The following is a 16736-nucleotide window of genomic DNA, read 5'->3' on the forward strand; positions in this document are numbered from 1 at the left end:
GCTTATGTCACACCAAACTGACTCGACACTGCCCTGTCCATCGATGTCGACTGGCTTCACTTCCTTGGACTTTATGTGTTTCTTAATTAATAGCATAACCCCTCCTCCCCTCCTGTCCTGTCTATCTTTTCTATACACATTGTATTCCCCAAATTCCAGTTCCGCATTACTTATATCTGTGTGACACCACGTCTCTGATATCCCAACGATATCTGCCTTTGATGTTTTGTTTGTTACTAAAAAGAGATCATTAAATCCACTGATGCAATATACTTGTTTAAAAACTTATTTTGAAACATTAATCATATTTTAATGAATTAAGTGAGTTACTGTAATATCAGAATGCTCCTTTTCTATACTATTTTTCACATATTATCAATAGTAAGAATAAAAATGGAAGGATTAGAGATCAGAAATTTCTGGAATTCCAGGGAAATTTCAAAGAAAAATATTTCTGATTCCCAAGAATAAAAAAATTAAAAAAATCTGAGAATCCCAACCACTAATGACATTTTTTTTATGCAATCCAAGATTGCTCTATTTTGAAAAGTAAACTTCCAAAGCACATCTCAAGTTATACTGAGTCAGTTATCATGGGACAAAGAGGAATTTTTAAAATTACTCAACTGCTTAAAACAAAAAATAAAAGTGGGGGAGAGAGGGGAGGAATAGGAAGAAAGAGCTATCATAAATTTTTATTACCAATAGAAATATTTGCATATCTATTAGCAATAGTAATGGATTACCAAAATGAAGCATGCTATTATTAAATGTCACTGCATTAATAATTCATACATTCAATAAAGTAATAAAATAATAAGAATAATAATTAAAACAAGGGAAAAATTATCTTACCTCCTAAGTTCATGCAGAAAGGGAACCATCATAAGATTTGAAAGAAAAATAAAGGAAAAATTTTAAAAAGTATCTCATGAAATATACATTGATAAGACAAAAGTTAAGGTCATTGACAAAAGTTAAAGTCAATGATGATAATAGCGAAACAGTTTGCAAAATAACTGATAGAAGTCAATGAAATTTAGTATGGAAGTACATTATATTAATAATGCAACAGTACCGTGTGTGAGCTTATGGATAAAGCATGCTATTTTGAAGCATAAATTCATTACCTTCTATCAATTATTTTAAAAACTATTGCATTTTTGTCATCAACACCTTGAGTTTTATCCATTAGCATATATTGGGCTTAAATTTCTTTCGGTGAAAGTTATTCAGTACAAACAGTACAGCAGGCCCCCGTTATAACGCGGTTCGCTATACGCTGATTCGCTATAACGCTGTTCTTATATTATAACCCGTATCTGACTATAATGCTGTCACAGATCACTATAACGCTCTTTTACAGATTACATTTTTGACATAACGCAATCGTTTCATTTGATGGAGTCGATAGCTTGAAAATGAATAGCAAAACAGCATTAAAACGTTTCCCACGCCGACTTGAGAAATTTTCCCACGCTCAGTGAAATTTTCTCGCACGCTAATTTAATTGCAGTACAGTGACTTGTTACGTAGTTCCGAGATCAACATTTTAAAAAATGACCAAGTATATTGGTTGTAATATTTGCGTTATATGCATTTATCCGAAGTCTAGTCATCACTCAGTAGAGTATTAGACATCGTGCCTAACGGAAAGTTTACTTAAATATTGTATCGTAATTAATTCAACCAACGCAGTTACATTTTCGAAGAGCTAATAATGACTGATAGGAATGAAAAAGCAACAACGTCTGGGCGCAGTACGAAGACTATAAATGTAAGAAAAAGACTGAATTTGAAAATTAAATTAGACGTTTTGAAGCGAATCGATTCCGGTCAACGACAAACGGATGTGTGCCATAATTTAGGGCTTGCAACTTTAACTGTAAGAACAATTATAAAAAAATAAAGAATTAATTTTTGCAGCGCGAAAGATAGCTGTTCCACTGCAAGCAACTAGGACTAGGCCGGCTATTAGGATTGAAATGGAAAGACTAATTTTATTGAAGATAATATTCCAATGCAGAATTCAGTTAAGTTAAATATTAAAAAGAGAGAGAGAGATTAGCCAATATGATGATCTGAAGAAAACTCGCCTAAAAAAAAAAAAAAAAAATGTGGAACCATTTAAAACTGGTAAGGGCTGGTTGAATAGATTTAAAATCCAGGGAGAAGCCGCAAGTGCAGATCATGGAGCCGAAACTTTCAAAAAAGAACTTTTGTTAAAATTATTGAAGAGGGGTATTATGTGTTATACTTCTCAAGTTTTTAACATAGCTGAAGCAGGACTTTTGTGGAAACGAATGCCTAAAAGAAGTTTCATATTGAAAGAAGAAAAAAAACATGCCAGGTTTCAAAGCGGCGAAGGATCGGTTGACTTTATTGTTGGTTGTAATGCTGCGGGGGATTTAAAATTAATACCCCTTTTAGTTTATTTGGAAGAGGGCCAAAGTTCAACTCAAAATCCACACATTTTTCATGATTAAATTCATCAATTCAATTAAATTCATTATTTTAATTGGAATTTTAAATTTACTTTTGATACGCAAGTAGTTACCACATAATTATACGTATGCAATGCAGAATATTTTATATGTGCAAATATTTAAATATTAAATATTTTGACCGACATTTGTGCATCTTTTCATTACTGTTTATTATTCATTAGGAAATATCCTATGGCACCGACCGCAGCTCATAAATACGTATGTTACCTTATGGGAAAGCGGCGCTCGCTTAGCGCTGATTCACTTAGCGCTCTGTTTTTCCGGAACGAATGATCAGCGTTAAGCGGGGGTCACCTGTATTAATTTGAATTCAGTATAATAGAGTAAACAGACCTCAATTTAACAGACTTTGGAAATAACGGACAGCACCCACCGAGCCAAGCTTTTCATCCTCATGGCAACTGGTGAAATAACTGCCTCAGTCAGACAGCATTTATTATCAGTTAAAATATTTTCACGATAAAGCAGAATTCCACCAAGGAGCCAAGATTTTCTTAACCATCGGCTTAGTAAGCTGAGAGTCAAGAAAATCTTGGGAGCCATCTGAACCTCTAATGAGGATGCTTGGGACCTCTTACAACCCTGAATGAGCTTTAGTCAGTTTCCACTGCCACTATACAACACAGCAAAATTTCAACTCTTCTACTCTACATAATAAATACAGTAAAATATAGTATTATAGCATGTTTTATAAGATTCTAACTTCAGCAACTATATGTATTTCTTTTGAGTTTAATGGATAATCAAATTTAGCAGTCATGTCTTTATCGCATATAACTTAAAAGACTGTACCTTCTTCTTATTTTGACATAACTTCAGATTATTAATTCACACAAACTAGGTTAAAAAATTTCACTTATACATTAACCTAAGATTAGTTTTTAATTTTAGTTAAATACTAATTAAATAATTTCTAATGTGATGATTTAAGTAAATTTAAAAAATGTGGCTAAAAAATTTTCATTATATCCACTCTTGTTGTTGTTGTAGTGCAAAAGCTGCTTCGGCTATATTGTGCCTGTTCAAGTTTTGTTATTTTCAGTTATGTTAACACTACTGTTGGAATATTAAATGTGATTGGTAAGGTTTATTAGACTGAGGTATGTAAAGAGTTCCTTTACTTCTGAGTTTTCTCCCATAATGAGTTCAAGACTTAATGGTTCATCTGCATGCGATTTGAAAGCTGATTGGCGTGCAATTTGGTAATGTGGACATTCTATGATGACGTGCTTCACTGTTAGTATGGTTAGACACTGAGGGCATTGTGGAGGATCATCTTTCATTAAGAAATAAGTTATTGTTATTGTTATTTTTGGCACAATGGCTGCTCAGGCCATATTACACCTATCAGTGATGTGGAAGATATTCATGATGACTGTTTTGTGAACAGTCAGAAACGATCATATAAGTTTATCTGTTTGAGAAAGCAGGAAATTTCTGTGGCATTGGCATTGTTATCTATGATAAGACAGAGCTTCAAAGATTCTTTAAGATTAAGATTAGGAAGAAAATTGAATAAGAGTTGCAGGAATGCAAATACAAGGTGCATTCAACAAGAATGTGCTTTATTGTGAGTTGAGAATTGCAGTGTACACATTGCAGTGAGTTGAGAATTGCAATTCTCAACTCACATATAAGTTTGTTTGTTTGTTATTTGGTTTTTAGGAGCATTAGCAACTAAGGCCATATTGCTCCAGGATATGCGGTGGTCATTCCCTGACCTTTCCGCATCCCCTGTATTTGGTGGTGATGGGCTCAAACCCCGGTCTAATCAAGAAGCATGTACTACGCACTGCTGCTCCTTCCCACCTGGCTACGGAGGCGCCTGCCATATAAGCATCCATTGTTCCTTACACATTCTTCGCACATTAGATTTTTAGTCAACATATGGAACGAGAGAACATGAAAAATCTAAATTAGATGGATGTTTGGCGACATAGTCTGCAACATTCATTTCCAGTTGTTGTTATTTGGTTTTTAGGAGCATTAGCAACTAAGGCCATATTGCTCCAGGAATATGCGGTGGTCATTTCCTGATCTTTCCGCATCCTCCGTATTTGGTGGTCTAATCAAGAAGTGTGTGCTATGCACTGCTGCTCCTGCCCACCCGGCTATGGAGGCGCCATTCATTTCCAGATATCCCAGTGTGGCCTGGGATCCAGCAAAAGATGACTATTAGCTGGTGTTCCTGAATATGTATCAACATACTCCTTATAGTTTTTATTAAAGGATTCGTTGGTGAAGAGATGTTTTGTAAGGCTATAAGTGTACTCTGCGAGTCCGTATATATTATGCTCTTTTTGATGGACAGATGGAGAATATTTTCTAGGGAAAGCTTGATGGCAAATAACTCAACTGTATAACTGCTGCGTTCAGTGGGAAGTGATGCAGAAATGGTGTTAAAAGGGAAAACTGCTGAAGCAACTACTCCACTATCAGATTTTGATACATCCGTATATATTTTTCTAAAAAGAGGATAATTCTCTGTGTGAGCAGTATGGAGTTGTTGTATATTGATATTTGCAAGGGAATGTTTTCCCCAGTTTAGGAAGTAATTGTTGCAGGAGGGTTTAATAGAGGACCATGGGGGAACTGAACAGTTTGGATCTTGGAGGACTTTTTCGAAGTGTACATTCCAAGTTTCTGATAGTGCCTGTAATCTGATACCAGTAGGCTTTTTTTTTTTTTTTTTTTTTTTGGTAGTTGTTGGCGCACCGGCTTCTGTGGCCATAATGCACCTCCCAAATTTTTTGCATTTACTCTGATCCAAGCCCGAGGCGGGATTCGAACCCGCGACCTTTGGGTTGCCAGGCAGGCACTTTACTCACCTGGCTAGCCCGGTCGGCTGAACTGCAGGAGATAAGAGTGTGTTAAATGTGTATATCCAATATGAAGCCGGGCGAGGATAATCTCTTTGTGTCTGTTTACCCAAAAACTTGATTTCCAGGATTTCGGCTGCTGTTTGATTTGGTATAGTTTGTTTTCTTGAGATTTCCAGGTCTGTGTCCATACATTTTCAGAAGCTTTTCGAATGACATTTTTAAAATCATTGTGTGGAATTTTATGCAGGCGAGAATTTTCATTTGATGGATGTTTGGCAGCTTGATCAGCACATTCATTACCCAGTATTCCAGAATGTCCAGGAATTCAAGTGAATCTGACTTTTTGGTTTTGGAGTCTTAAGAAGCGATAAGCAGGAAAGAATTTTTCTTAGATACGGATGAGATGGTTGATTTTGTAGCTGTAAAACATATATTGCACTTGAGTCTGTAAAAATTATACTTTTTACAAAGGAAGTTTTGGCAATGTGATCTACTGCAAGACTTATTGCAAACAGTTCAGCACTATAGATACTACACTCTATTGGAAGTGACTGAGAAATTATGCTATTTGGTAGGACCACAGCAACACCAATGTGTGTATCCATTTTGGAGTCATCAGTGTACAGATGTCAGTAATCAGAGAATTGCATTACATAAAAGGAATGCAGCTGTTTCATATATTGATTTGGGATGTTATTTTGTTTCCATTTTATGAGGTCTATGTCACAGTCAGCTGAAATGATTTCCCAAGGGGGAAGATATGTGGGAGTATCTTGGTAGATTTTATCCATATTTAAGTTCCATTGTGAAAGTATTTCTTTTAGTCATATGCCAGCAGGTTTCCATATGCTAGGTTTGTTCTTATATAAAGTATCCCATTTCGGAGTATATAGATATTGCCAAGTTGGATGTTCAGGAAGGCTTTGAATTTTTGTAGCGTAGTTCAGAAGAAGTTCTCTATGAAGGCTGAGTGGGAGTTGATAAATCTCTGTGTATAGACTGTACACAGGTGATGTACGTAATGCTCCGCAAACAACACGTAATGCACTGTGATGGATAGGATCTAACCATTTTAGAACACTTTTACTCACTGAGGAGTAGATGGGAGAACCATAATCTAATCTAGATCTTATCATTGCTCGATAAATGTGCAAAAGTGAATAATGAACTGCTCCCCATATCATGGCAGATATTGCTCATAGAATGTTTAATTTGTTTACGCACACTGTACATAGATATTTTATATGTTCTAGGAAATTTAATTTGTGATCCATGATTAGACCTAGTAGTCAGATACTACGACTACGATTCAGTGGGATTTGTTGATTGCTTATTCTTAGTTCTAGGTCAGGATGCATCTTTCTTTTTCTGCAGAAGTGTATTGCCACTGTATTTTGTACTGAGAGTCAATATTCATTATAGGTGGACCAACCAGGACTCTATTTTGTTTACAGCGCATTGAAACTGTCTCTCGACTGTCCACATATTCTGTGAGTGACATGAAATAGTGAGATCATCTGCATACAGATATGTTTCTACTGTTTCTGGAATGATTTCTGTGATAGCATTGATTTTTATTGCAAAAAGGGTTGCATTAAGGACTGACTGAGCCTTGGGGTACCCCCTGTTCTTGATTGTATATCTGAGACAAAATATTATGGTAGCGGACTTGGAAAGTTCTTTTATGCATGAAGTTCTGGAGGAACTTTGGTAGATGGCCTTGCAATCCTAATTTGTGCAATTCTTGTAGGATACCATATCTCCAGGTAGTATCAAAAGCCTTTTCAATGTCGAGATATATCAAAACAAGATGTTCGTTTTGTAGATAGGCATTGTGGATGTTTGCTTCAGCTTTTTTCAATATATTCAGTGTTGATCTGTTTTTCTGAAAACCATATTGGTTTGGACTAAGGAGACTGTGCGAGTCAAGAAACCATGTTAACTGATCATTCACCATTCTTTCTAAAGTTTTACTAAGACAGTGAGTGAAGAAAATAGGATGATAATTATTTGGATTTGAGTGATCCTTCCTTGGTTTTGGAAAGGCCAGAACAAACGAATGCTGCCAAGAGTCTAGATATGTGTGCTCAAGGTATATCCTATTAAAAAGAAGTAGAATCATGAATAAGGAATTTTCAGTGAGATGCTTAATCATTTGATAGAGGATTCCATCCGGACCTGCTGCACTTTGTTTTGATTTGGTTAAGGCTTTATGTAGCTCATTTATAGTGAAGGATTGATTGTATGGATTGCATGAGTTGTGCGGAAATTAATTTTGTATTTTTCGATTTGAGCTTTATATTTTTGAAAGACTGGTCTATATGACGATGTAGCTGATAATTCCTCAAAGGTTTGTCCTAGTAAATTTGCAATTTTTTCTGGATCAGTTAAGTCATGGCCTTTCCAGCTCATTATCGGTTTAGGTGCTCTTGAATATTTACCTGAGATTTGTCTAATTTTATTCCATATAATTCTAGTGTCGGTATTTCTGTTAATTTTGTTAGAAAAAGATATCCGGGACTCTTTTTGAGATTTCCGACATATATAATGTGTGTTTTCTTTTGCTTTCTTATATTTTATGAGATAAGTGGTGGTGGGGAACTTTCTGAATTGATTCCAAGCTTTATTTTTCTCTTTCTTTGCTTCCAGGCATTCTTCATTCCACCACTGCTTGTAATGTTTATGAAACTGATTAGCAGTCTTTGCTATTGAAATATTTACTGCAGAGATGATTTGGTTTGTAACATAAGTAACAGCACTATTGATATCACAATGTCTTAGAGTTTGCTCATCTAAAGAAGCAGCACATTGGTATTTTTCCCAGTTTGCTTTGTGAAATTTTCACTTTTTACCTCTTATAGATTGCAGCATTTGTTAATCGGTGGCAAACAACTGGGTAATCACTGTTATAGGGATCATTTGAAACAGACCAGTCAAGAATAGGATAGGGAGCCGGGGAACAAATGGTGGGATCAACTGCAGAAAGTACTCCCTGTTGGTAAATGGACATAGGTGTGAGTACCTGTGTTTAAGAGTGTTAAGTTCCTACTATCTAGAAGTTTTTCTATTATCTGCCCTCTTTTGTCTATATGAAGAGAGCCCCAAATGGTATGATGCCCATTAAGGCCTCCCATCAAACTGAATGGAGATGGTAATTGGTTAAGTAGGTCCTCGAAGTCTTGCAATTGTATATGTATGGTTAGGTGGAAGATAGAGTGAAACCATAGTAAAAGAAATTCCAATCACAATGCAGACTGCAACTGCTTCAAGGGATGTTTGCAGCTGAATATGGTTGGATGGAATATTAGAGTGAACCAAAATAGCGACTCCTCCATGGGCAGTTGTTGTAGTTTTATGATCTTGCCTATATATATTGTATTGCTTGACTGAAATATTTATGTGTGGAGTTAGGTTTGTTTCTTGTAAACAAACACTTGCAGGATTATAGACAGCAATCAGATCTTTGACATCGTTAAGGTTACTCCGAATCCCACAATTCCACTGAAGAAGTGTATGCATTATTTGGACTTAGTTATTGATTCAGATGATTTACAATGTGCTGCCTGTTTCAAATGATCTATTTTGGTCTACCACCAATGTCCATGTCATCAGTTGCATAAAGTTCTAGAACTGGTTCATCTTCTTGCTCCTTTCATCAATTTCCATAGTGTCAGTATTTTTTTGTTTTTTCTCAACAGATTTGGTGGGATTTGCACTACTTGTTGGTGTTGGATCTTCAGCATCTGGTGAGATTATAATGGGCGCTTGATCAACTTTTGGTTTTGTTTATAAAGGGAGATTACGTGCCCAGTTCGCTATTGAGATGTTAGGTGGGACTGGGATGTCAGTCTGTGTTGCAGTTACTCTTGTTTTCTGCACTGCAGTTGCAGTTGCTGCTGCAGCTCCATATGATCTCACTGCTGGAAGTAATGGTATCTGCTTTTTGGCTTCTTGGTATGTGACCTTATGTTCAGTTTTATATTTCTGAACTTGCCTCTCTCTCTTTTATATACCGCAGTCTCTGGAATAGGCAGGGTGGTCTCCTTTGCAGTTTGGACAGCGAGGTGACTCTGTATGGCATTCTTTATCATTATGGTCTTTTGAGCCACAAGTGGCACAAATAGATTGTCCTCTGTATACCATTTGGAATGGCCATACTTTTGACACTTGAAACATCTTATGGGATTGGGGGTGTAGCTTTACCTGGCAGTTCAGATATCCTGCTTCGATTGATGTTGGTAAAGTTGGTAAAGTTTGTTTGTTTGTTTGTTTGTTATTTAGGAGCATTAGCAACTAAGGCCATATTGCTCTGGGAAATGCAGTGATCATTCCCTGACCTTTCCGCATCCTCCGTATTTGGTGGTGACGGGCTTGAACCCCGGTCTAATCAAGAAGCATGTACTACGCACTGCTGCTCCTTCCCACCTGGCTATGGAGGCGCCTTTTTGGTAAAGTAGGAGTATTGAAAGTAAGTATGATAGTATGATAGGTATCAAGTTTCCGCCCTTTTTAAAAAGGATTCTTTTGGCATGTATGACATTCTGGTTTTGTAACTCTTGTACAGTTTATTCTTCAGAGCTGTTTAAGAGGTCCCATTAAACGATAACCCCTTTTTTATGTATTTAAAGTGGCATGTGGAGTGACCTTGATGGGAATCCCACCAAAAGCTGTGGTTTTAAGAAGAAGCTCTGAATGTCGGTTATTTGTCGTTTCTATCAGAAGGCCACCAGATTTTAAGCAACAAACCATTTTCAGTGGACCAGCTATATGTTCTAAGCACCTTTGTATTACAAAAGGGAGAAAGTTTACTAACAGGCTGGTCTGTTAGGGAGTGGAAAATTAGAAAGAGTGGAGAGATGATTTGGGTCACATCTTTCTGTTGTCTTTTGGCAGTAGATGGATTACGATCATCTTGTTGCCGATTATGATCAGTTAGATCTATAGTTAACAATATTTCTTAATAGATCCATGGATCTATTAAGAAATATTGTTCAAGGTTTAGGCCTAAATGGTTGTAAAATGAACTAATGAAATTCGTGGCAGAGATGAAAAAATGCATGGGATGCATATAAATTATCAGGCGACACAGAAGTCTATGGCAGATATAAGCTAGTCTGTAATCAAGTCACAAAGGAGGTTAGGCAGGCAAAGGCAGATTATGAGAAATCTCTGGCAAAGGATGCTAAGAAAAACAGCAAGGATTTCTTTACTTATATAAACTCTAAAAGGAAGGGGGATGAATTGGTCCAGTTGATATTGATGGTTCGACTGTTGATGATCCTGCTCAGATAGCAAAGAAACTGAATGAGTATTTTGCATCTACATTCACACACAAGGAGTTATTAAAGGATTGAAAATGCCAGAAGGTTATCAAATTGTAGCAGGGTGCTTAATGATTTTGTAATAACTGAGAGCAAAGTGGAGGGGATTTTGTTTAAGTTAAACATAAGAAAGGCACCTGGGGTGGATGGGATCTATCCAGTTATATATTACAGGAGGCGGCAAAGGAACTAACCAAACCCTTAGCCATAATTATGAGAGCATCCTTGGACTCGGGGGTGGTCACCATGGACTGGAGATGTGCAAATGTATCCCCAATTCACAAAGGGGAATCGAAGGGTGACACGAGTAATTACAAACCAGTTAGTTTAACTTCTGTTCCAGATAAAATAATGGAGTCACTGGTTAAAGATGCATTGCAGGATCATCTAGACAAGACTGCAGCAATAATTCAGACACAGCATGGGTTTGTTAAGTGAAAGTCTTGTCTGACAAATTTGATTGGATATTATGATGTGGTTTCAAAGGAACTGGATGCAAAAAATAATTTTCATATCATATACTTAGATTTCAGGAAAGTTTTTGACACTGTTGCGCATGGAAGACTACTGTACAAGGAGCAGAATGGCATTAAGGGTAAGTTGCTACAATAGATAAAAGGATGGTTGAGTGGGAGAAAACAGAGGGTGGTAATCAATGGGCGCTGCTCTTCGTGGACTAATGTTATTATTGGAGTGCCACAGGTTCAGTGTTGTTGTGCCCACTGTTGTTTTGTACATTTATCAATGATATTAATGAAGGTATATCAGGCTTAGTGTGGAAGTCTGCAGATGATACAAAGGTTGGCAGGGTTGTTAATGACAGTAATGGCAGTGTGCTACCGCAACAAGAACTAGAAAATTTGGGAAGATGAGCTGAGAAGTGGTAACTGAAGTTTAACATTGACAAATGCAGAGTACTGCATATGAGTAGAAGTAACCACAGAGGAACGTACCAACTGTGTGGTACTACACTTAAGGTGGTAGAAAATGAAAAAGACCTGGGAGTAATCGTGCAGTCAGATATGAAGTTTTCTGAGAAATGCAGACAGGCTGCCAGGGCAGGTCATGGGGTTTTGTCAATGATATATAGGAATTCTGCTAGCAGGGAAAAGGAGGTGATTGTCCCTCTGTATAAGGCAATGGTCAGGCCACGCCTTGAGTACTGTGTACAGGTCTGGAGGCCTCATTTTAGGAAGGATGTAGATTTTCTTGAGCATGTACATAGAAGGACAACAAGGTTGGTGAGGGGTATGAAGGGATCCTCTTACAAAGAGATGTTTAAGTTCTGCAAATTGCTGCGGCTGGAGACTAGGCACTTGCGAGGTGATCTGACTGAGGTGTATAAGGTGAGGGGTATGAAGGGATCCTTTCACCAAGAGAGGCTTAAGTTCTGCAAATTGCAGCGACTGTAGACTAGGCACTTGCGAGGTGATCTGATTGAGGTGTACAAGGCCTTGAATGGGTTCAGCACGATAAATTCTGATGGGATTCTTCCACTTGTTCAGATTACGAACGTAAGGGGGCATAAATTCAAATTGAGAAAAGACAGCTGTAGAAAAGATGTGCGGAAATTTGTGTTTAGCCAGTGGGTGGTTAATTGCTGGAACAAACTTCCATCTGTCATTGTGGAAGTTGATAGGTTAAGTAAATTTAAGGAGGAACTGAACAAACATTTAGAGGGAATGGTTGTGTGATTTTTTTTTTTTTTTTTTTGGCTGATGCTACAAGCTCATACACTTGCTTTCTTGCATCACATGCCGCAATTACTATTACTATTACTATCAGTTCCAGGTGAACCCTGGTTTATTGAATCCATTGTTGCTCCTTTTAGCTCTGAAAGGATTATTTTTCCTTTCAGGTTTTCGGCCCCGCCACAGGAAGGCAGGAGCAGTGCTACCAAGTGACCAAGCGGCTGGAGAGTTAGTTTGTTAGTCAAGAAAATTAATAAATGTACTAAGAAAAGAAAGGTGATTTTCCTTCCTTGGTTCTTACTTAAATCTGTTAAGGACAGAACCACTTACAGTGAACTGAGGATGAGAAAGGCACTAGAAATGAAACAGAATGATATCACTTGGAAAGATCACTCTATATGTCGGTTCAGAAAATCGCTTGGTCCCTATAGCTTGGCACTCGGAGCCTATATCCACTCATTAAATGGCTCTTAATGCTTGGTAGCTCACAGTGACATTTCTTTGTGTTTTTAAAAGATGGTAATAAACAATTCCCAGAGTTCATGCATTGAATTCAGGATCTCCTTGGCTATTATAAACAGATTCAACTATATTTAGTATTCTGAAATAAAAAAATTAAATCTAATAGGTATGCAAAAAGGATATGTACAAAAGAAGAATTTTTCAAACAATTATCAAAAATATTTTAATGTATAGAATTAAAACACAAAAAAATGAGAGCAGAGGAAATGGAGTTTTGCAGGAGTTGCTATTAGGACTAGAGTGAAAAAGTTGGAATTGAATAAAGGTGACAACATACAAAGAATTAAAAGGTTAAAATGATATGATCACATAAGAAGAATATCGATATCATTATATCTCTATTGCTGTCTCTTCTAATAAAGAAGGGAGACAGTTGGAAAATGTGGGAATGGATCACAATTGCTTCTCTCTTCTCTCAATGGTTGAGAGAAGAAAAAGCTAAAAGGACACTGATGATAGGTGAAGGAAGATATGCTGGAATGGAATTGGGAATTATCAGCTATATGGTGCAAGGAAGCCTGAGGCTTATGCTGCACCAGGAGAGAGGGGGAGAGAGAGACAAAAGTAGAAGGGAATCACCAAGAAAGAGAAGAATGATGATATCCAGCTCAGGACCCTGGGTGTGCCAAGCCCATACTTACCAGATGTGAGCCCCTGGTATATATATATATATATATATATATATATATATATATACGAAAAGAAAATATCTTTCTAGATAGAAGGTAATAATAAAGGAAAAAGTCTGAACCAGAATAGGATTACAAGATTTATATCTTGAGTTTTTAAATTAATTAAGATAACATACCAAAATACTCAAAACTTCCCGTGGAGTCTTTCCTTTTACACTGATATTATTGACCTCTCTTATCTCATCTCCTACATGGATAAGGCCTGTAATTAAAAATTAGCACATAAAAACAAGTCATAGTGCAAAATGTTTCTCATATATACTTATGTATAATTAGTAGACGGTGCTGTCAAATGAAAAATAAGAAACTTTTTCCTAGGTATTCAGTAGCATTCCTGTTAAGATCTATTTCTTTTGTAAACAAAAGAAACAGATCTTAACAGACCAGTGGCATTTAAATTTCTGGCCAGATTTATTTATTTTTTCAGAAACTTCTGTTTGGTGTTTTTAACTGACAAAGTCTTTCTGATCTACCACCTTTGCAAGTTGAAATATAATCATTAGTTTCAGAAAACAGCTTGTTGACTGATTCTGATCATTTTATATTTTAATTTAAATGCATTTAATTTTTAGCTTTGCATTTAAATACATTTAATCACAATTAAGCCCTTCTGTAAAGCTACAATTCTAATTACTAATAAATACCACTGCCTGCTCATAAATATGTGGAAGTTTTCAAGACTATTTTAGGAAAAAGAATAATAAAAAAATTAATGCAACAAGTTAATGCTACAAACAACTATGTGTTTATGCTTGGCAAGATATGACTCTGTTACCTGGGTAACAAGATACAATAACAGTGAAAATAAAATAAAATCATAAAATAAGAAATCAACAAAGCAACATTCATGAGCCACAAACTGCCTTGGATTGGCTCTGACAATAATAATTACAGCAATGGTTTTTTGTTTACAATCTGTAAACAATCTGGTGTGTAATCATAAGGGTATAAGATTCAACTTCCTTCATTATTGATACAAAGTGTAGTATGATTTTGCAATTCCATAAGCACATTCTTCAGTTGTGTTCAGTTATGACATTAATTGCATTTGTGATCCTGTTATGAAGATCATTAAAAGAGTGAAGTTTGAAAAGTAAACCACACTTTTAACATTCCCCATTAAAAAAAAGTCCGATGAGGACTGAGCAAGCTGGCTAAGCAATTGGTCCACCTCAGCCAATCCATCTGTTTGGGAAGACTTCATTTAAAAATTATTGAAAGTTCTGGGTGGAGTGGCAAGGTGCCCCATCTTTCTGAAAAACTGTATTGGCTTCAATTGTTAATTGTCTTAGTTCAGGAATAAAAAATCTTATAGCATTGCAAGATAACTATCACCATTAAGCACTGTTTCTTCAAAGAGGAAAGGACCAATTATGCATGTTTTTCATTAAACTCATGAGAAAAAGCTAATCTCACATGGTGGTCCTCTTCCAGCAACATTTGATGCACTTGAATCTTGTCAGGTAGCTTGTGCAATTTCACTCTAAGAATTTTGTGTGCTGGTGCCTTAGGAACATTGAGTTCCAGAGATTTTTGTGGACTTTCCTGAAAAGCTTTCTCAACAGATTCCATAGTCTCCTCATTTAGTCTGGGCCTTTCAGTTTGTGGCTTTTCATTAATGGAACCAGTCTCTTTAAGCTTCTTCATCCAGTTTGAAACTGAATTTCTGTGGTGCTTCCTTTGCATAATATGTCATACATTTTCTTCTAACTGCTGACGTGGATTTAAGCTCTGCTAGCCAGAGGACACAGTTCACTTTCTCTTCTATTGAAGCGATCTCTTGTAGGGTAGATTATCTGAAAAAATTAAAAAACAAAATTAGAGTAAATTATGTAATTGCTTTTGGGCATAAAAACTACAATAAATTACCTTTCCAACCAATTTTACAGATTGTTTTTGTCTCATACAGAAACTAAGTTACTGCAGTTTTAAAGTGCACAAGGACTTTATGAACTTTTATGCAACCTGTATATAGCACAGAAGCTTTATTTTCTGTAGTTTACCTCTTATCTGCTTGGTTATAAATGCATAATTAAAAGAAATAAAGTTATAGAAACTATTTAGACAGAAATTAAAAATGGAAAGTAAAATATTAAGACATCACCCATAAAGAAGTGCACTTCTTTTTTTAAATGATGATCCTGTAAAAAAGGATCATTATTTAAAAACCACCATCGTATGGCCATGGACCATCACAAACTGAAATTTAAATTAAAACAAGGTAAACAAGGAACACAAGTAAGGATATTACTTTCACAAACTGAGGGTGGCTTAAAGCACCAAAGAATTATTGCCATTATAACTTACTACAGTGATCCTATAATCTCATTTTAATTTAAATTTCTATTTGCGACAATCTTTCACATTGCATCAATAATTCTATATGGTGATCCTTTTTAGGTGCACTTCTTTATAGGTGATGTTTTCTGTCTTTTTATTTTTTTAATGAAAACCCCAAACACAAAAAGTATTAGAACCTATAGTATTTAGTACCATGCATGAGTTGAAAATTGAGAAGATGAAAGAAGATACTTGTTGACATTAGACTGGAATTTCTGTAGATCAATATTTTCAAGAAATACACATGAAGGGAGACTGTTCCAGAAAATGGAAGTTGAAGGAATAACTGAGGAACAAGAAAAGTTAGTTCTGCAAATTTGAAGTTGGACAGTAAAAGAATGCTGATTGGTTGTGATATATGTTCTGACTGGTATGGAAGAGAGGGGGGAAGGAGAATTATAGAAGCCAATTCAGAAGAACTATGCCAATGGAAATAGAAAATAAAATAGAAATAGAAACCTATAGAAAAGGCATGCAGCAGAAACAGAACACCTATGAAACAGAGAGGAAAAAGTTTGTCAGAGATGGCTCATTAATTAACTTAACTGCCATCTTTTCAATGGACTCTAGAAGCTATAAGACTGATCATTAATTAATCTAACTGCCCTCTTTTGAATGGAGTCTAGAAGCCTGAGAAAAATTATTGGGACACCAACCCAGATGCGGGAACAATATTCCTTGGTAGGGCAAATTTGATATTTCTACAGAGTGAGTAGCTGTTAAGAAGAAAAGTAATACCGAGAGTGATAGAGAAAACTAGTTTTTTAGATGCAAAGGAAACAATATTTGTGATGTGCTTATGCCAAGACAGATTAGAAGTCAAGGTAATCCCTAACAGAGA

The 16736-nt window shown here is 36.2% G+C and overlaps 1 protein-coding gene across 1 annotated transcript in view; it reads right to left on the minus strand.

Annotated features, from left to right (window-relative positions):
• LOC150082252 (MAGUK p55 subfamily member 7-like) overlaps positions 1 to 16736 on the minus strand; it is a 199411-nt gene that overhangs the window by 72499 nt on the left and 110176 nt on the right. The window contains exon 8 of the mRNA XM_090380462.1: positions 13672 to 13757. Coding sequence (XP_090236588.1) covers positions 13672 to 13757 — 86 coding nt within the window. The remainder of the gene's footprint in view (positions 1 to 13671; positions 13758 to 16736) is intronic.

The sequence above is a fragment of the Mastigoproctus giganteus genome, chromosome 8 (genome assembly GCF_048544385.1).
Source record: "Mastigoproctus giganteus isolate SK-2022 chromosome 8, ASM4854438v1, whole genome shotgun sequence".
In the NCBI taxonomy this organism is placed as follows: Eukaryota; Metazoa; Arthropoda; class Arachnida; order Uropygi; family Thelyphonidae; genus Mastigoproctus; species Mastigoproctus giganteus.